General features: G+C 40.1%; 1 protein-coding gene across 2 annotated transcripts in view; it reads left to right on the top strand.

Annotated features, from left to right (window-relative positions):
- Positions 1–6,024: 6,024 nt before the first annotated feature.
- Positions 6,025–22,014, top strand: part of CUL3 (cullin 3) — a 112,672-nt gene continuing 96,682 nt past the window's right edge. Inside the window, exon 1 of one of the 2 annotated variants that reach the window (XM_077956456.1) lies at positions 6,025–6,597. In XM_077956456.1, coding sequence (XP_077812582.1) covers positions 6,532–6,597 — 66 coding nt within the window. In that variant the 5' untranslated portion in view covers positions 6,025–6,531. 2 annotated transcript variants of the gene reach the window in all.

Genomic DNA, 22,014 nt, shown 5'->3' with positions numbered 1-22,014 from the left:
TGGAAGCGGTGCAAGGTCCCCCGCTGTTGCTAGTCCTAAGATGCTTCATCATCCCTTGATCACGCTCTATCTCTACCCATACTCTATGAAAGTCCCGTAGTTAAACTTCCCAATTTCCCTGTTGGAGCGAGCCATCTGTTTCCTGCCAGGACGTTGAGTGACACATGGGGGCAACAAACTTTCACTATTTTAAGCAAAAATGGAATTTGGGGAAGGCATGTTTGGAGTCACAGAAACTAGGGGAGGTAGGAGGACCAAGGTTGGAGAAGAAGCAGGAACTGGAGGACAGCTGGAAAGTCGAGGAGCAGGAATTGCAACTAAAGTCATTCTGTGGCAAGAGCCCAGGCCACCCACTGCCACTGCTTGAGTGCCCACCAACCATCCTGTGTCCTTCAGTCACCTACTCAACAGTCAGAGCTTCTAGGAGAGGGTCTGATTGCCTGTGTCTCCCACTCAAGAGTCAGAGCTTCTAGGAGAGCGTCTGATTGCCTGTGTCTCCCTATACCTCCACTCCCAGGCCGAACTGGGCAGAGGACGGGAAAGATCAGGCCCCTCTGACTACCGTGGTAGGAAGTGGAAGCCACTATCCACCAAGACCACACCCAGTGGGTGATTCCTTTAAAACAAGAGACCAGGGTACTAATAGGAAATACCTCCTCCCCTCCCCAAGAAAGGACAAACATCACTATACTAATTAACAGAAGAATATGAAACCGCCTTTACAACAAGCATCTAAAGTAGTTTTTTTCCTCAAAAAAACCCAAAGATTCATGTAGAGATAGCCACTTCTCAATGAGAATTTCAGTAACAGAGAAGTTCCATACCATTTTCAACCAATGTCTCAAAAATGAAAATTCTTTAAAAGGTTTTTAACTAGGTTTGATGTCGAGTTGCTGGTTTTATCCTAATAAGGTGTCCACTTGTCACACCATTGCAGAATTGCCCATTAAAGGGATTCTTTTGCCCAATATCCAGCCATGAAAAAATGAGAGGACTCAGAGACCAATAACTTAAAAATCAATTTACTCTAGGAATTCATGTCATCTATTTCAGGCTAGAAATAGGTCCCAACAATTTTTTTTTTTTTTTTTTTTGAGACGGGGTTTTGCTCTTAGGGTCCAGGTTGGAGTGCAGTGGCACGATCTTGGCTCACTGCAACCTCCACCTCCCAAGTTTCAAGTGATTCTCCCACCTCAGCCTCCAAAGTAGCTGGGATTACAGGTGCCCGCCACCACACCTGGCTAATTTTTTTTTTTTGTATTTTTAGTAGAGACGGGGTTTCACCACATTGGCCAGGCTGGTCTTGAACTCCTGACCTCAGGTGATCCTCCCACCTCAGCCTCCCAAAGTACTGGGATTACAGGCATGAGCCACCATGCCTGGCCTGGCCCCAACAATTTTTATATCTTTTAGTCTCTTAAAGGTTCTTTTCTTTATGAGGGCTCCTTCTCTCAGATTCTGATTTCTACCAGCTCTAGATATAAGAGTTAAGAATATAGTTTTTTAAGGAACTGAAGACAAATAGCTTATTAAAGAGGTTTAAAGATAATGCCACTGCCGGGCACGGTGGCTCACATCTGTAATCCCAGCACTTTGGGAGGCCGAGGTGGGTGGATCACGAGGTCAGGAGTTCGAGATCAGCCTGGCCAGCATGGTGAAAGCCCATCTCTACTAAAAATACAAAAAATTAGCTAGGCATGGTGGCGCACACCTGTAGTCCCAGCTACTCGGGAGGCTGAGGCAGGAGAATTGCTTGAACCCAGCAGGCAGAGGTTGCAGTGAGCTGAGGTCCCACCACTGCACTCAAGCCTGGGCAACAGAGCGAGACTCCATTTCAAAAAAAAAAGATAATGCTATTCTATTACATTTGTCCACTGTAGTATTTATAATTCATACAATTACTAAATCTAACATAAAATTTAGACCATTACTTTTATAGCTCTTTTGGTACAATGTTTATCTCAACTCCAAAATTAACTTACTTCACCAAGACAGAGCTGATGAGTTACAAACTTCAACGTATACTTTACTTGTCATGAATGAAAGCAATACATACTCATAACTGTCCCCTAGAGGTTTCTTGATACATTTACTGTTACAATGGTATCAATAAGAAGAAATTATTTTTCTTTGAAATAAGATTACATAGATGCCATGTCTATCTTTTTAAATTGAGAATCTATATTATGTTAAATTGGTTTGGTTGGTTGTGTAGATATTTTTATTTACAAAATGTTAATTTATTGGGTACATGTGGAACAAAGAGACTGTCCAAGCCAACCAGAACATTTACAGAGCTGCCAGGGAGATGATTTTCTTTTGTATGACCATTTGATGAAAACCTGAGATGGATTTTTATGATGTAATGAGACATTTAACATTTTTTAGTTTAAGATGTAACTTGTCTCATATGCTTATGTGTCTCATATGCTTCTTGTCTCAATGATATAAGAAAAATTTTAAGGACGCAGTAGAAAAGTTGCATAGAGAAGGCCTACAATTTTCACATATTTAAGCATTTGTGGTTATGTTCTCAATGGGGTATTCACCAACAATATGTCATCTTATAATGCACATGGTACATGCTACTACCCTAAATATATACAACTCCACATCTAATGGCCTATTACACTTATTAGTTGCCTAGTAGAGACAAGAAAGTAGAAGATCTAGCCCTTCCATTCCAGGAGCTGATAATATCTATATATCTTTGCCTTCCAACTTGAAAAACATTTTCTTTCTCTTAACATACTCTTGGTCTACTCAAAACCATTGAACAGGTCTTTCAAATGGAAATGGTAGGCTTCGAGCTGTTTTAATAACCAATATCTGTACAATAAAATCAGCAGATCTGAAACCCTGATTAAAGTGACTTGGTATCCTGAATACCTAGAAACTGATGGTCGAGAAGAGGCTATTACTTCCTTTTACCAGCTCCTCACACCTTATATTGCTCTTTTACAGACTGGGATGTAGAAAAGGGGCTGGCCCACCCAAATGCCTGATCTCTCTGAATGCACGTGCTCCATATGCATAAATGGAAAGAATAAATCGAAATGAGGCCACTGTTTTCCTGTTTTCCTGTTTCAGGACACTGTCAGCATGAGTAGGAATATCAATCGCCAGGCATGCAAGATCTAGTGAGTTCCTATTCCAGTGCTGCTTTCTCTGCTAGATCAGGTGGCAGTTTGCAGCAAAGCAACATCCTGAAAGTTTATTTGCTATTTGCAAGTCAGGGAATATGACTGGGCACAGAAAAATAGTCTACTGCTGCTTCAGAAAGTATTTCATAGACATTTTGAGGATGTTGCTTCCATAGGAAAGAAAATATCTGATTTCTGGACTGAAGTATACACAAAGTTGGGGCCAAATCCAACGTGGGTCTGTGGTTTACAAACTGTGAGATGTGAAAAAGGATGTGATGGCAGGTCCCATCTGTCTCATTCACCCTAGTTCCTGACATACAGTAGCCATTCAATAATAATTATTGAATAAATGAATAACTGAACAAATAAATGAGCAGATTTCTTAATGACAAATTCATTTTGAAGCATTTTTCTGATCCTTGGTGGTTAAAAGCCTAAGGGAAGCCATAATTCACAGTGATTCTTTTAGATGCAGCTAAATTTTGGTTAAGCAACACCAATATATGAAAATCTGGGTTCACAAAATAAATACATTAGAGTTACTATACTTACTATATGCTTTACAATTAAGTTGAAATATACCTTAATGTAGTGGGTTTCTAAATGCTGGCCCATGAGGTCTCCTTAGGTTCACAGTGAAATAAGAAAAATTAGTGTGACATATTGTTCATCATGAGGCTGTTCAATTCAAGGAACTGTCCTTTATTCAAAAATGAATCTTCCCCCATTTCTGAGGTTAAAATACTTTTTAATAAATGATGGGCATAATCTATGCTAGTTGTTCCTTTTTAATACTCTTGCCAATATAAAGTTGCCAAACCTATATTGACTCCCTTGCTTATCAGAAAATATTTTATTAGTCTGAGAGATCCAAATGTCGGCGACTGGCTTAGTTTCCAAATATGACTCATTTTATAAAAGCATACAAGTGCTTTTGTTGTTGTTGTTTTTTAGAAACCTATCTATTGAATAAAGGAAGTAGTATAACCTTGGCTTTAATGCCCATGTTAATGACAGCCAACAGGTGGTAAGTTGCTGCTCCATGCCTAGCTCTCAGGGCTTTTCAAAACATATTCATCCATTTAAATTTCACAGTAGCCCAAGGAGGAAGTATTGTTATTGTCTCCGTTTCACAGATGAGGAATTCTAGGGATTGTCAACTCCATGCCCCAAAGGATGCACAACACAGCTAGCAAAGTGGCAGAATTGAGATTCAAACAATGGCTCCAAGAACATATATTCTTTTTTAAAATGTATTTTTTTGGTTTCTTTTTTTTATTCCTCAGAGATCCCTACTCTGAACATATATTCTTACATTACTAAGAAACTGGGTCATATGAGAGTACAACCAAGAGAAAAACATTGTTATTATATTATAATGTTATGGAAATGGAGGTTCAATTAGCGTAGAGATTATAAACTCCTCTTCAAGACTGACATTATCTTACACTGAAGTCAGAGCCTCTCCCAATGTTAGTTTATCAACTCAATTCTTGATAACCTATTTTTAGCTTCAGTATTTGCAGATACTGTCTTAAGCAACATTGTTGCTTAAGCTCCTGCTTTAATTAGCCAATTCCAAAAATCTCCCACAAAAAAAACCCCAAGAAAATACGGTATTTGCAATGGAGTGTTTCAACCAAGAAGGGGCTTTAAGCGCAACACTCAAAAGCTTAGACATCAGGATTAAGTTAATTTAGGGCAAATTCAACCTTATAGTCAACAAATAAGTGTATTTCACTTTATATTAAGTTTGTTATGTAAAAGTATTAAAATACCAGCTTCTAAATGTAGCTATCCATCCCCCAAACAGATGCTTCTTTAAAATAGGAAGAACACAAACTTTAGTTGGAACTCACATATTCCCTTGCAGAGTCAGAAACCCAAACATAACAGCAATTGGGCAAGTAGGTAAATGAGGAAGTACAATTCATAATAAATGGACAGCAAAACCGATGAGTCAAATTAGACATTTTGACTATAAAGCGACCAAACGCCTCTCCCCAAAAACCAAAAGCCAAAACCTTTTCAAATATACAGCAACTGAATCAGACGGTAATTTTGGCTTTAAAAATCTACAATACTCTTGGTAATACTAGAAATGATTTATCTGGTAGGTTAAAGTTAGGTATCTATCATTCCACTTAACATCATTTACCAAATGCTGCATTTCATTAATGGAGCTGTCAGTTTATTCTGATGGTAATGAAAAACAGGTTTTAACATTAATAAGCCCTGGGTCCACCAGAAAATAACAGTGAATCAAGAGGTCCTGAGGTTTATGCAGTTTAAGGTAACTCTGTAGATTAAATTTCCACCCTCCAGTCCTGAGAGCTGTGGTGTACACCCTCAGTCCGAATACCTTGTTGAGCATACAGGACAGTCATTTCCGACACTGCAGGTAACTCCTGCACAGACTCTTCATTCAAGTTGCTGGCTTCTGCTCAAGTACCCATCCCTAGCCCACATGCCCTAGAAAAACACAGGAACCAGTTCGGGACGTAGTTATGCATCCAGCACCCCACGCTCCTCCCCAAGACTATCCTCCTGCCATCCCAGCTCAGTGGGGCCCAGCCCACTACAATCCAGCTCCCGCTCTCCGAACTTCCCCCGCCCACTCTCCCCACGTGACCAGGACCCTCCCAACCGCCGCCTCGAGTTCCACCAATCAGCAACCACCTCCGCCCAGAATCCGGGACCTGGCGCTCCTCTTTCAAAAAGGCAGCTTAATCCTCCCGCCCTCAGCCACGCCCCCTTTCCGCTTCCCCGCCCCGCCGGTCCCTCCCACTTCCCTCAATTCCCTGTTCCCCTCCTCCCCTCCGGTGGCGCCCTCCCGCTCTCGGGCTTCGCCCCGCCCCACCAGGGCAGCGCGCTCGCTCTCTTCTCGCGAGATCTGAGCGTCCCCGCCGCGGCCGCCGGGCTCCCCCTCCCGTCCTCCCACCTCCCTCCCCCGGCATCTCTCACTCTCCGGCTCTCCTCCCTCCCTCCTCCCCCCTCCACCCTCTGGGCCGGATCTCGTCTCGCTCAGGCGGAGGAGGAGAAGGAGGAGGAGGAGGACGACGTTCGGCCTGCGCAGTGAGATGTTTGTCCGTCGCCGCCGCCGCCGCCATCGCGGAGGAGCGCGATAAAGGGAGCAGAGCCGGGCGTGAGGGGGACCCTGCGGAGCCACCGCGCCAGCGCAGCCCCCCAGCCGCGTCGGAGCAGCCGGAGCCCGAGCCGCCGCCCCCGCCGCCGCCGCGGCTGCCCAGGGGCCGGCCAGCTCCCCAGCCCTGCCCGGGGGCCGCGCCGCCCCCAGCGTCGCCCCTCGCCTGCCTGCCCGCCTTAAATGTGACACCGGCGTCGCGGAGCGCGACCTGAAGCCGCCGCCGGGGAGGGGACGAGCACCATGTCGAATCTGAGCAAAGGCACGGGCAGCCGGAAGGACACCAAGATGCGGATCCGGGCCTTTCCGGTGAGTCTCTCCTCGGCGTCCGGGACCCCGGGGCCGGGGGCCGGGCCGAGAGCCGCACGCGAGGCCCGGGCTGAAGTCCCCCAACAGGCCGCAGGCCCGGCCTCCCCTCCCCCACGCTCGCCGGCCGCGGGGCGCGAGCCTTCCCGGCAACCGGGCGGCGCGGGGCCCCGGCGCGGCCGCCCTCCCGGGCCGTTCCCCGCGCCGGGAGTCCGGGCCTGGCGCCGCGCCCCCGTCCGGGAGTTGCTTCTTCAGCCGCTCCACGGGCGTCGGCTGCGGCCGGGGCCCCTCGGCCGCCCCACGCCTCCCCACGTTGCCGGGGTTGTAGGCCCAGGCTCCGGCGCTGTTAGCAGCGGCGAAGTCCTCCCTGTGTGGGGCGTGTGTGGAACTTTTCACGTGGGGTTTCGTTACACTTTCAAAAATTACCCAGTCTAGCTTGTAGGGTGATGAAGGGGCTGCCCTCTCACTCTGCCCCCCTCCCCAGGCAGGGCTGTGCCATCAACCTGCCCCCGAAGCAGTGACAGTGGTTCCACGGAATGCTCAGTGGTCATAAACTAGTAACATTGGGTGTATTTCTAGCGTCTTTCATCCTACAAGCCTCCTAAACACTTTACAAACTGTTGTGCAGGATTGCCTCGCCACTCGGAGGAAGGCCGGGTGGGAGGAAGCAACAGAGAGCAAACCGGACAATTGGTTCTCCATTTCTCAGCCTTGGGAGCCCAAAGAATGAGTGTAGTCGCCTTGCAGAGTTGCTTTCTTTCATCACTTTCAGTGACAGCAAACGTGTTCTGTTCAGAAACCTTTTCTTTTTTGGCATTACGTTGTGTCGTAGCCTTGTGGTGTTTAGCATATAGGGTATAACTTTGGGTGTCATATCTGGTTCGTCCACACTATGGCAAGCAATTAAAATGTATTGTTGTTAACAAACTGGACATACTTGCCTATGTCGCTACAATAAAAGGCGTACGTCAAGACAGACGAACTAGCAATCGGACAGAAGATTTTAAAAAACAAAATTAGAGAAAGATCTTGGTCTTCCCTTCTTAGATTCATAAATACTTCGTATGATGTGCAGGCGAAAGAGGGAGGTTTGTTGTCACTTTTTAAAGAGAGCTTTTCCTGAAGTGCAGTTGCCTGAGAAAATACTTATATTAATATGATTGCCCCAGTTGAGTCAAGTAATTTAGTCTCAGAGAACATGAGGACCTCTCTGAATTCCTAAAATTTAAAAGGATACAGGTCATGCAGAATTCTGAAATTGCAAGAACATAAATACTAAAATCAGTGTGCGAAAACCTCTGCTTTGTGTAAATAGGTACGGTGTATTTAGGAGAATTAAGTGTTTTGATAATAATTAAAGATTTTTGGAATGTTTCGAACTTTTTTCTAAGTAAACATGAGAAATGTTGACAATAGAGTACTAACGAAGCTTACTAGTATGTTTTCCCTTATGATTGGGCACAGAGCTGGGTTATGAATTTGTGATTAATATTAATTTTCCTACTAAATTCTGATCACTTTAGAGTTTAGAATTACTTAGAATTTTATGAAGTTAATAGTTTTATACGACAGGTTTTCTTTTTGTTTTCTTTTTTTTTTTTTTTTTTTTGAGACAGTTTCGCTCTTGTTGCCCAGGCTGGAGTGCAATGGCGCGATCTCAGCTCCCAGCAACCTCCGCCTCCTGGGTTAAAGCGGTTCTCCTGCCTCAGCCTCTGAGTAGCTGGGATTACAGGCAGGCGCCACTATACCCGGCTAATTTCGTATTTTTAGTAGAGACGAGGGTTCTCCCTATTGGTCAGGCTGGTCTCGAACTCCCGACCTCAGATGATCCACCCACCTCGGCCTCCCAAAGTGCTGGGATTACAGGCGTGAGCCACCGCGCCCGGCCTATACAACAGATTTTCTAGGAGTGTTTGCGGCCTTACACTACTCAATTCTTGAAGTCTTACGTTCTGAATAAGATTTTTTGCTAAAATGTGGAGGAACTCAAATTTGACATCAACTCACTCAAGTGAATGGCGTTCTGATTGACCAGCTGTACGTTCATCTATGTGTAATCAAACTCTGACCACTTCAGGTTTCCCTGCTCTTGCCTGTTTTGCCATCATTTAATTTGTTCAGTAAATATTGAATATTATGTGCCAGGCACTGTTCTGGGCGTCTGTCAGGATAGCTAGAAAGACCGAGATCCCTGCCTTCTGGAGCTAATATTGTTGGGGAGAAGAGGTGGGAGAGAATTTCATTATTCCATTAGCTGACTAGTATAATAACGTTGTGTGATACGTTACCACATAATACTGGAACTTAATTTTTTTTTTAGCTTCGTTATGATTATGAGCTAATTTGGACCCATTCTGTCTATGACTTTTGCAGGTTTTTCTGAAAACCTTACAGAAGTAAGTGACTAGTTTTGATATTCAGTAGTTAATAGCTGCTGATTTCTAAAAGAATTTTTCATTACTGTTTAATAAGTATTAATAACATTCATAAGTAGTTCCCATTGAAAAGAACTATTATAGTTTATGACCCTTTGTTACAAATATATATATATCTCAGTGGTAGGGTATTTCATAGTTTTATCTTGTTAACCGTGTGCTTATGGACCTTCAGAATTCCTGTCTTCCAGATTAGCAGTCTTGTGCATAACTACAGACTGCATGAGTTGCTGGTCAAAAGTAGTTAATGCATAGTATGCCATAAGGAAAAAATATGGCTGGGTGCAGTGGCTCACGCCTGTGATCCCAGCACTTTGGGAGGCGGAGGCAGGTGGATCACCTGAGGTCAGGAGCTTGAGACCAGCCTGGCTGACATGATGAAATCCCATCTCTACTTAAAATACAAAAAAATCACGGGGTGTGGTGGTGGATGCCTAGTAATCCCAGCTACTTGGGAGGCTGAGGCTGGAAAATCGCTTGAACCTGTGAGGCCGAGGTTGCAGTGATCTGAGATAGCGCCATTGCGCTCCAGCCTGGGCAACAAAAGCAAAACTGTCTCAAAAAAAAAAAATTGTTTATGGTTATACATATGTACATCCTTAATTGTTTATGGATCCACATATGTACGTATTTTAAAATAACTGTATTTTACATCTGTTGTTTGGATATATAGTTACTATAATTTAAGGGAAACTATAGTTTCACCAAAAGTCTTAAGCACTCGGCTGGAGAAGGTGGTTCACACCTTCACACCTGTAATCCTAGCACTTTGGGAGAGGCAAGCCCGGTAGATCACCTGAGGTTAAGAGTTGGAGACCAGCCTTGCCAACATGCAAACCCCTGTCTCTACTAAAAATACAAAAATTTACCAGGTGTGGTGATCACACACCTACAATTCCAGCTACTCGGGAGCAAAGGCACGAGAATCATTTGAACCTGGGAGGCAGAGCTTGCAGTGAGCCAAGATCATGCCATTGTACTCCAGCCTGGACAACAGAGTAAGACTCTGTCTCATAAAAAAAAAAAAGAAAAATTGTGTTTAAGGTGGACAACATGATGTGTTGATAATGTATACATTCTGACATGCTTACTACCATCAAGCTAACACAAAATCACCTCTTTTTATTTATTTATTTTTTTTTTGAGGTGGAGACTTGCTCTGTAGCCCAGGCTGAAGTGCAGTGGCATGATTTCGGCTCACTGCAACCTCTGCCTCCTGGGTTCGAGCGATTCTTCTGCCTCAGCCTCCCGAGTAGCTGGGATTACAAGCATGCACCACCACGCCTGGCTAGTTTTTGTATTTTTAGTAGAGACAGAGTTTCACCATTTTGGTCAGGCTGGTCTTGAACTCCTGACCTCCTGATCCGCCCGCCTTGGCCTCTCAAAATACTGGGATTACAGGTGTGAGCTACTGCACCTGGCCAATAGTTCTGTTTTTTTTGTCTGCATGATGAGAACAATTAAGATCTACTTCCTTAGCAAATTTAAAGTATATAATACAATGTTATTAACTATTCTTACCGTGCTGCACATTTGATCTCCACAATTTATTCATCTTACAACTTGTACCCTTTGATCAAAATCCACCCCCCCATTTATTTCATTCCCCAGTGTGGGCCACAGAGCAAGACTCTGTCTTAAAAAAAATAAAAATAAAAAGTCTCAAGCACTCTTCTCAGGTTGTTTTACAAAATTAACTCGTAGAAAAGTATAGAATTATGTTTTGAGATTGTTTTGTTTTCATTGCAAAATAGAGTGGTAATTGAACTTACTGGATATTTTATAGATACTACTCCAGATAAATTTCCATCAATAATGTCAGATTCTTTTTAGTGTTTTGAATGCATTTTTTTTTTTCTTTTTTGAGACAGAGTCTTGCTCTGTCGTCCAGGCTAGAGTGCAGTGGCATGATCTTGGCTCACTGCAGCCTCCACCTCCTGGGTTCAACCGATTCTTGTGTCTCAGCCTCCCGAGTAGCTGGGACTACAGGTTTGTGCCACCACATCTGGCTAATTTTTATATTTTAAGTAGTGATGAGGTTTCGCCATGTTGGCCAGGCTGGTCTTGAACTCCTGATCTCAGGTGATCCGCCCACCTCTCTTTCCCAAAGTGCTGGGATTATAGGTGTGGGCCACCGCATGCAGCCTTCGTGCATATTTTAAGTATCATTGTCTGTAGAAGTTATAATACACAGTTTAATGCACAATTTGCATTTTTAAGTAGACCTTTTCCTAGAAATTCTTTTTAAGATGGAAGACAATAAGGAAGTTTCTGTTTTTGTAAGCTGTTGACAAAGGAAAAGTTTATTCCAGTTTATAAGCTTTCGTGCATTGCACAAAGTATATCATTTCACATCTTTTTGATAATGTTTAAACTTTTATTTGTATGCGAAGAAACAACAAGGACCATATAACTTTTTAAAGAAAGGAGGCAGTAATTGTGAAACTCCTGGAAATAATGTGGGTCTGGATCAAATAATCTGCCCCAGGGAGTCTCTTTCTTACTCCTGGGCTTTGTTCCACCATGTAGGATTAGTTGCTGTCAGGTAAATCTTTTATTATTAACTTTATCTTTGAAAAGTGATTTCTTACCATTTTTACTGTATGGGGTTTTGTCCATATGGGTTTGAGGAGCTTGATTAGAATTGGAGGGGTTACATTTGAATGAAAATGCCATCCTGTCCTCTGTCAAACAGTAATGAAGCCTTTCTTGGCCTAGCCTTCAGAGTTTGGGAAACCTGTTATGAAGGTGAGTGTCTCCAGAATGTAATCAGGCTCTTAAGATCTCTACCTTGGGGTCCTGGAAGTAGCTTCAGTTAGTTTATAAAAAGCTTGCTAACTCACCATGAGAAAGTGTGTTATGATGAAATGCCCACTCCCTAATGCTAGATGAACTCCACCTGTGTAGCATGGACAGCAACTGTTTGGAAGTGATTGTTGGCTGGAACATACAGAGACTCACATTAGTGAAACAGTTTTATGTTCATTTGTGATATACTTAACAGGAAAGAGTCTAAGGGCAGATGGGTACAGTTAATCTTTTTTTGTTTTTTTTTCTTCGAGCTACAGAAATGTTTGTTAGATTTGAGGGAACAGCTTCTATCTTCATAGTAGGTTTCTCTTTCTTAGGGAAGGTAGTTGTTGCATAGTACTACCTGGACTGGTGCATAGAGGAAAGCTGGATGGTAGTCTTGCAGATCACACAGAGCAGAGAATTAATTATAAATTTGTTTTTCATTTTTCATGTTATGAAACAAGGTGAAACAGATTCATTAAAGTGTTACACTCAAACTGATACTGTTTATAGTTTTGGGACAGCCAGTATTGTCATAGCTGTTAGTACCCCTCTGACTTTAGAAGTTAGAAAAATAAAAGCATACAGTTGTTATTAACAAAGTATTTATTTTGCCTTGTCTTTCTAGATAGCAATTCAGAGGAACCTGGAAAATTATTAGTTCCAATAGTGAATTAGAAACTATTTAAGTAATATGAAATATAATGTAAAAATTTGGCTTTTTAAGTAATACATAAGTCACAAACTTGATTCAGACAAATTAGAGACTGCTTCATTTGTTTGTACATCATTCATTAAATGAAGTTAAGGGATGAAAGCATTTGTCCAGTTCGGGAAGATTATATGATTAAGGCTAGAAAAAGTGGTATGCCTTTTCGTTATATTGTACATTGGGAGACTTCAGCGGTAATTTTTTGTTATTTTCATTCCAGAGTACATGGATGCTCTTAAGTAGTTTTGTTAGGTTTATATAAAAGTTACTAGACAATTTGTAGTTTTAAATAATGCAACTTTTTAAAAAAGTAGTTCTTGCTGGCCCATTGTAAGGTCAACAAAATGTAAAGGTATTACTAGTAAGAACAAATCACTGAGTTAACACATAGTTTTTCATGACTATCATACTTTACTTCAGTTTGCTTAACTGTTTCCCTATTGCCAAATATTTGGTTGATTCCAGGGAGTCCATATTTTTTCTATTAAAGAAGATTGCAACTGCGACTATTTAGACACATGAATATTTGAGCCCGTCTCTGATTATGGAATTATTGAGCTGAACATAACTGAAATATATTACCTAATTGACCTCCATAAAGGTAATAATAATAGCTAACACTTTCTAAATTTTTATCATGTACTCTGCATGTCTAAACTTACTCATTTGAGCAACTCTATAGAATACTATTGTCTGTTCTACAGATGAGGCTTTGCAAGACTAAATAATTTGCTTAAGATATTCTTCCAAGTGGCAGAACTAGGATTCTGACCCAAGCAATCTGGCTCTGAAGTGAGCACTCTTAAGAATTAATTGTATTTCCCAAGGTTGTATCAGTTTAACTTCTGTGTAGCAGTGTCTTACCCAACATAATGTATGTTTAATTTTATAGGTGAAAAAATAGTACTTTAATGCTTTAATTTGCATTTCTTTGACTACTTAGGAGAACAAAACTGTGAATAGAGAATTTTCATGTACTTTTGCACTGGAGTATTCAACATACGAATATAGGGATGTGACTAAAAAGTAAAGAGACTGAAAGCATAGTAGTTAAGAGTGTGGGCTTGAATACCAGCTCCACGTCTTTCTAGCTGCATCACCTTTTTTTTTTTTTTTTCTTTTTTTTTTTTTTTTTTGAGACAGTCTCGCTCTGTCACCCAGGCTGGAGTGCAGTGGCGCGATCTCAGCTCACTGCAACCTCCGCCTCCCAGGTTCACACCATTCTCCTGCCTCAGCCTCCCGAGTAACTGGGACTACAGGTACCTGCCACCACGCCCGGCTAATTTTTTGTATTTTTAGTAGTGACGGGGTTTCACCGTATTAGCCAGGATGGTCTTGATCTCCTGACCTCGTGATCTGTCTGCCTCTGCCTCCCACCGTGCTGGGATTACAGGCGTGAGCCACCGCGCCGGCCTCTAGCTGCATAACTTTTAACAAGTTAACTTAACTTCTTGTAGTTTCAGTTTTCCTCTATGTAAAATGAGACTGCTAATAAGACCCACCTTACAGGTTTGTTGTGTGATAAATAAAGCTTTAAAATAGAACTTAGCACATAGTTAACTATTGTTATACCAATATTTAGCCATGATTAGGCCAATATTAAAAATTGGATGTTATTTTTGCAAGCAGTTACATTGAATGCCATACACTTATTTGAGCGGTCCTGTCATATTATTGTACAACTTCTAGAACTTAAGTTTTGAAAAGCCTGCAGAGCCAGTTTGTGAATTGTGCTAAGAAAGCATTCTCAAAGGATATGGGTTTAGTACCACTGGGACACTTAAAGAATCCTGTTGGCTCTTGAGGGGTGGCTTCAAAAACAAGTTCCTATATGATTCACACATAATCCTTGGAATAACTGTGTAACCTCTCGTAACTTTATTGAAGGAGTAAATACTCATTTGGTTTGCATGTTCTATAATATGTACATTGAGTGTTCATCTAAAAACACATCTAGTTTTTCTTTTTTCCTTCCTTTCCTCCCTTTCTCCTCCTTCTCCTCCCCTTCCCCCCCTTTTTTCCCCCACTCCTGAACTAGGTTGTGGTCCCTGTCCAAATCTTATACTAGACACCCTTTTGTACCCACACAGCATTTAGCGTAGTGTGGGTGGTTAGTGAATGATTGATTAAATGAGAAACTAGTCCTCTAAGCTAAACCATAGTAATTGATAAATTCAGTAAGTCAGTACAAATGATGCTCTGAAATGTTTGAAGTTTTCTAGCTCTAAGTGAAGTCTTAAGATGTAGTAGTGTGTCATTAAAGATCTTGTGGCACTTTCTGTATGTAGCAGGGTAGTCAGCCTAGTCTCCTGGAAAAATGAGTTGAAATTATCAGTGACCCTGAATTGGGAGTCAGAAGGCTTAGTCTGTGGTCCAGTCTTTCTGTTTACTAGCTGTGCTCTACATTTCACTTCCTCCACCATGACTCCCCTTCACATCTCATCCCTTTCTGTCACACTGTTAAATTGTACACTCTGGTCCCCTATTTCTCTTGCAGATTAATTTCCCTGTATCTTCAGCCTATTCCTAAAATTCTCTTGATTTCTTTCCACCTGAAACATGGCTTTGCCCTGAGGATGCAGGTTTATCTTTTTGAATTGAGGTTTTTATTTTTCTTACAGTCCTTGAATCATTGGGCCCAGATGTGGTTTATTGCCATGTTCATCATCTTTTTTGGCTTGAGAATTACCCTGCTGCTCTCTCCCTATGACCATCTGACTTCCTGAACTCATGCTTCTTCAGTCATTGAGGAGTTTAATACCTTCCTCACAGATACTATGTTAATACATTCCTCACAGATATGTCTGGCCTCTATCTTAATTTTGTTCATTGCCTGTGGAAGTCATTTATTTATTCAATTTAAAATACATTTATTGTGTGTTACTGCTATGGGTCAGGTACTGGATCTACAGTGGCAGTCAGTCAGGCTTGTATTGCAGGGATCTTCACGCTGTCTTAGAGCTTGTCATCCTACTGCTTTAAAAATCTTCCAGCTCCAATATTGCATTCTATCCTAGCTCTTCTGTTTGTTAGATGTAGGACTTTGAGCAAATCACTTAGTGTCTGTCTGTTCCCTCTTTTGTAAAAAGGAAAAAATGATGATACCTACCTCATAAAATTGTTTTAAAGATGGAGTTAATACATATAAAGCTCTTTAGAATAGTACTTGGCACATACTAAGCATTATAAATAAATTCAAGCTGTTATTATTTAATTATTCTATCTTGTTGCTTCGTTCCTTCTCACATTAATGTGCCCTTTGATCTCGGGAAGACCCTTTCATTCTCCCAAGCCGTGGTGCTTTCACTTCCACCTATGTTACCAGTTGCCTCTTTCTTACTACCTCCCCAGAACAAGGCCAGAAATAGCAGCAGAAAGTATCTTGGATCCTTCCACCTATTTGCTCCCACTGAACTTATTTTCTAGCTGCTCCTGGAGAAAATTGCAAGACAGTGGTCTCTAATTTAGCTGGACTCTCATTGCCTCTGAGCAGTTTCTTTTGTGTCCCAGGTCAACTTCCTCTCCCCTTTCTTGCCTGAGCTATTCCAAACTTTAACATTGTCCCTAAGCTCTCTATTGAGAATTCTCTTACTGCTCTTGAAGAAACCTAACTACTACATCACTGTGAAAAAGGAATGTAATTAGGTGAAAGTTCAAAGTTCTTTCAGCATTCTTCCCTTTCAATTATATTATTTAATCTGCATCCTTATTCATTCTCGACTCCTTCCCTCTGGTCTCAGTGAAGGAAGATGTCTTTTCCCTGTCTTCTGCATTATAGTAACTACCTCCTTTCACAGCCAAGATTCTTGAGAGAGGAGACTGTGTTTCCTTTTTTAGAGCGTAGTTTTCTTGAGGCCTCAGTCTTTTTTATGACTTTGATCAGTACGGCAGTATGCACCCAGCATATAGTACACAATGTTGAATAAAGAAACTAAAAGACTCTTTAAGTTTGTTTCCTCCTCTTTAAGATGAGAACTACAGCGGTCTTTCACAAATTGTTGAGGATTAAATAAAATCATATCAGAAAATGCTTTCTAATAGTGCTATCACTAAGACATTTAAAAGAATTTCCCAATGATAAAATCAAAATTTTCAACTATAATTCTGTTTCATGTAGGGCAGTTATTTTCAAACGTTTACAGGGAGCCTGGAGGGTGTCTAGGACCCAGGAGGCCTAGGAAGTGTTAAGTAGAAATCTTCCAGATCTCCCTCTGTGGTCCTTAAGAGCAGCTCCTGTGTTACCATTTGTATGTGGGGTTCTGTAAAAGATTTCATTTTAAGAAATTCTGTTAACCATTGCTTCAAAATCACTACTTATTAATGAATCTTTTTTAAAGATGAGGAGAATACTATTTGCTCAACTTGATAACAGTTAATAGGAAATTGAGAACTGATCCTATAGTTGCCTTAACTCCTAATCCAAGTCTGTTGCTACTAGACAGCATTCTGTTTTTTTAAATTCGGTTTTAAAGTTGGAAGTGTAACTAAGCAAAACTTCCTAATTTGACCTCCATTTGGTACTTGTAATCATTGAGAAAGGAATGGACCCAGATTTACTCTTTAAATGAGAAATGTTACTGCTGAGCAGATGAATAAAACGACTTCAAAGGGGAATTTTTACCTGCTTTAAGAAAATACAAGATTTCTTAGCGATACTTTTTTATAAAAGCAAGCCATCACCGCTAAGAGGAATTCTTTGACATATGTGTTTTTAAGTCATTCTTACCTAGAACAGCTCTTAACTGAGAAACTCTTAGCCTCTTCTGTTTGCCCTGTCCTCTCCAAAGTGATGGTGAAAAATTCCTTTTTCTTTTTCATCTCCAATTCCTTTCCATTTCCGCTAGAGGTTGTCTTATAAGATTAGTGACAACTTGTTGGATGTCTGACTTGTGGTAGGCTGTTTTAGATACTTTGAACTAATTATCTGAAATCCCCAAAACAATTTTAAGTATGTTGTTGTTACTCTTGTTTTAAATCTATTTGGGTCTCGGGGAGGACTAGTAAAATATTTATGATATTACATATACAGCTGGAGAAGGGCAGAGTTGGGATTCAAATTCCAGGTATGTCTGACTGAAAAGTTCGTGTTGTTTTCATTATACAGAAAATTAATTCTAAGGTTACGTTTTTAATTATTAGCCAGGGGCAGATCTGGGGACCCTGAAGCTTATACAGTGCACTACTCTCTTTACAAAAAGAATCTAACTTTAGGTTCCACGTGTTGGAAGGAGACTTCGTAAGCTTCCTTTGTAAGCTTAAGTAATGGCTTTAAGTAAATGGACCATTTATAAAAGGAAAAACTTTGGAAATGTGCATTGTTCAGTAACATTTGAATATATAACTTGTTTACGGGGACCGTAGTGTGTATTGACTTGAATAAAACAGTCAAAAGCATAACCTGTAAGAAAGGCTTATTATTACTAGTTGACCTATTTATGAGTTAACACTTTGCTACTCTAAATTGTAAGGCTGACTACACACATTAAAAAAAATTGGTTAATAGAAATCTAAGTGTATACTTTGCAAAAAGTGATTCCTTGAAGTTAATATGTTTAAAATACTTTGATTTTTAATTTTTTGTCTCTAAGAATATACTAAAGTGATAAACAGTAAAATGTATTGGAAATACAAGGATTAAATTCCCTAGTAATAATTTGCTACTTTTGGTGTATGCAAATGAGACATGAAAGCAATATGCTTTTTTGATGAATGCTATCACTAGCCAAATAAAATAATAATTTGCGTGCTCTTATTTATGTTAGTATTTTAATTTTTAAGCACTAAAACAAAATCCTGCAGACTGAGTAATTTATAAAGAACAGAAATGTATTTTCTCACACTTGTGGAGACTGGGAAGTTCAAGATCAAGGTGCTGCAGTTTCTGCTGTCTGGTGAGAGCTGCTGTCTGCTTCCAACACCATGTCTTGATGCAGTTTCCTCTCGGAATCCTTTGGTGGGGAGGAATCCTGTATCTGCACATGGCAGAGGCAGAAGGGCAAAATGTAAACTCTGTCAGCCTCTTTTATAAGGCCACCTAATCCCATTCACAAGGGTTCTACCCTTATAAGTTAATCACCTCCCGAAGACCCTACCTTTTTTTTTTTCTGACTCTCACCCAGGCTGGATTGCAGTGGCTTGATCTTGGCTCACTGTAGCCACACCCTCCAGGGCTTAATGGATTCTTTCACCTCAGCCTCCTGGGTAGCTGGGACAACAGGTGCAGGTCAGCAGCTATTTTTTTTCTTTTTCTTTTTGTAGAGACAGGGTTTCACTATGTTGCCCAGGCTGGTCTGGAACTACTGGGCTCAAACGATTGCACGCACGTTGGCTTCCAAAAGTGCTAGGATTACAGGCGTGAGCTATTGCACCTGAATTACCGTACCTTTTAATACTGCTAAATTGACGATTAAATTTCAGCATGAATTTTGGAGGAGACACAGACATTCAAACCGTGGCAGAGACTTTTGAGAGAATCTGTTCTTTCTTGCACAGATGAGGAACAGAGGTCTAGAGAAAGTGGTTTACCAAGGGATACACTCCTGACTTGAATTTATGGAAGAACCATGACCAGAAGCTTGATTTCTGGTTAAAAGCTCTTTCTCTTTAGCAGACTGAAACAAACATGTAGCCATAGTAACTCAGTGTTAACACTGGCCTATTTAATTATAAAATGGTTTCTCAGTATTGAGCACTCTGATGATTTGAGTTGACATGGTACTCTGGAGGGACACTCAGCTTAGGACCCTTGGACTCCTTCATTGCGCTGTGTGATCTTGGATAAGCTCCTTAGCCTCAGTTTCTTCGTTGTAAAATGAGGAGGTTTTAACTTGGGGTTACCTTAGGCTCATTTGAGCTCCAAAAATTTCAGTAAAAGACAGTTATGTGTTTGTACATAAATCTAGGCACCAACTACTAGTGTTTTCCTGTGGCCTTTGAAATATTTTGTGTGATGTTGCAAGAATTACCTACTTTTTTAGTCTTAGATTTTTCTTTAAACTATGAATGGTATATTTCAGTGATGATGGTTAAGTTCCAATGTGAAGCAGTGGGAAAGTTAGCTGTGTTCTTGTGTGCATTTTTTTGGTGAGTTGACAGTTGCAGGAAAGCTTTAAACAGGCTTATAGCAGATTTTTGTAACAAAATTTATGTCATAGATCTTTTGCTGTCATATCTTATTTGATTACAGTTAGAGTCATTCAAAGACAGCAAACTATGGCAGTTCAGTATTTTGTATGTTTTTTTCCTTTCCCTTTGGGTTATGTGTAATTGATTTAGGTACAGTCAATTTGTCATTGTCTTACAGTTTATAGAGTTTTTATACATTATCATAGAAGAATATGTAAAGAGTAATTTTATATACATGTGACCCATGTATAAATAGTAGTGTTAAATAGTATAAATAGTAGTGTTTTGGATTTCATAGTATATTGGGAAATACAACAAATTTTATAGTGTTGATTTTAGATATAATCACTCATTTTCTTAATACAGAGGGTCTGTACGTATGATGTCTGAATTCTAGTTACGATGACTACTGTGTTTTTTGGATAAAATGTGTTTAAGGGAATCCTGTAACATCTCTTTTTTTATGGGTAAAAATAGCACCAATCGAAAACAGTGACAAGCTTTTTACCTCAATGAGAGTACTTATATTATTGTATCTTACTTGTTGTGATCATTATCACATTTTGAAATGTTATACATACTTTTTTTTTCCATATATGCGAAAGTCATTCACAGATATAGTTGAAAGAGTTGTTAGTACTTTTAGCTCAATTGCTCCGTGACTTAAATTCACTTAAACAGGCTAATCTGGAAGCTTGACCTTGTGTCTTTGAAAAAATTGTTTCAAATTTCCCAAATTCTCAAATTGAGTTTTGGATAGCCTACTCATGTTGAGGACTGAAATGCAAATCATAATTGAACCTTCTCTTGAGGATTTAACTTTCTCATTATGAATGTTACTGTTCTGTAATGATATTAGAGCCCAATTGAATTTTGATCAAGTTGTGATTTCATGGAATTGTCCCATGCTGCTGTGCTTTTCTAATTGATAATCTTTTTTTTTTTCTTTTTCCTTGACATCAGCTCTTTTTTTGGCAGCACTCCTCCACTCCCATCTGTTCTCCACTGTAACCAGAGAAACCAGTTAACCAAACATCAGTAGTTTTTACATGCAGTTTTAAGTCACTAATCAAGGCTATATGTCTCTTCTGCATGGGCGGGGAAGAAATAAACAAACATATTTATTGAGCAAGTGCTGTGTGCCAGATGTTTTCGCAGACTTTCTTAATTACCCCACAGTTCACCATCTCACATTTCTCTGGCCAGGAGCAAATGAGGAAAGTGAGCTTTGAAAGGTTAATTTGTTCAAAGTCTGTTTGAATGTGTCCCGCTGGTCTGTTTTTCTCAAAGCTTGGATCTTTGGCTATATTTTTGGTGGTTGATGTTGCTTAAGGAATAACTGATGGATAAATGGTATTATTGCAGATGTCATAAGTAATTGTATACTGGTTGGTCATCAAATAAGACTCCTTATCGTTAACTGCAAATGGACTATATTCAGATCATATTTTTTGAATATTATCTATACATTGTGCTGTGCATCGTAAGGGATACACCAACATAAAGGAAGAGAGACTTTATCTACTCTGAGGTGCTTAGAGTTTGGGAGGGAGCTTCCTTATCTGATTTTAAAAATACTGCCATTCCTCAGATACTTGTACCAAAGCTTTTTTTTTTTTTTTTTTGAGGCTGGAGCTTGAAATTAAGATCAAGTATTTTTGCTTGTTTATTTTTTTTCTAGCTGTGTCATTCTGAATTGCCTGGAATTTCAAATTCTCACCCTTTCCCCCACCCACCCTGTTCTAAATTTTTTCTTGTAGAAAATTATTCACAGAGGACTGAAGACTTCTTGTCCTTTGTATGTAGTAGATGTTAAGAATTCACTTCTTTTCATTTTAGTTTTAATTTGTCTCATGATGTAGTTTTCTCTCTTAGTAATCACAGAAACTTCAAGATGTGTAAGTATATAATAGACTGACATGCTTTCAAATTCAGGCATTTTGAAGGTTACAAATCAGAAGTAACGTAAATGAACAGATTTTGCTTTAAAGAAAACAAAGACCGTTACAGACTTATTTTTGTCATTGATACTTTACTGATGAGGAAATTGTAATCCTGGATTGGAGGGAGGTAAGGAGGCAAAGATCACTTTTAAAAATTAAATTCTTGACTTCGTTTTTAAAAGTCTCACTAAACTATATGCATTTAAGAATCCTTAATTATATCTTTCCTTTAAAAAAGCTTTTGTTTCTTTTTCTGCTGAATGAATTTACTTTGCTTGCTGATCATTTTGTAACTTGGCCTTCTTGGGGAAGGGTCCTGTATACCTCTAATAATTAGATAGCAAATATTATATGTTTGGATATATATAGATGATAAATATGTGTGCAGTTTATTGTTTTGCTGAAGCATTGG

This window comes from Macaca mulatta, chromosome 12 (assembly GCF_049350105.2).
Source record: "Macaca mulatta isolate MMU2019108-1 chromosome 12, T2T-MMU8v2.0, whole genome shotgun sequence".
Classification (NCBI taxonomy): domain Eukaryota; kingdom Metazoa; phylum Chordata; class Mammalia; order Primates; family Cercopithecidae; genus Macaca; species Macaca mulatta.
Note: the sequence above shows the minus strand (reverse complement) of the source record. Positions and strands in the feature narration are given on the sequence as shown.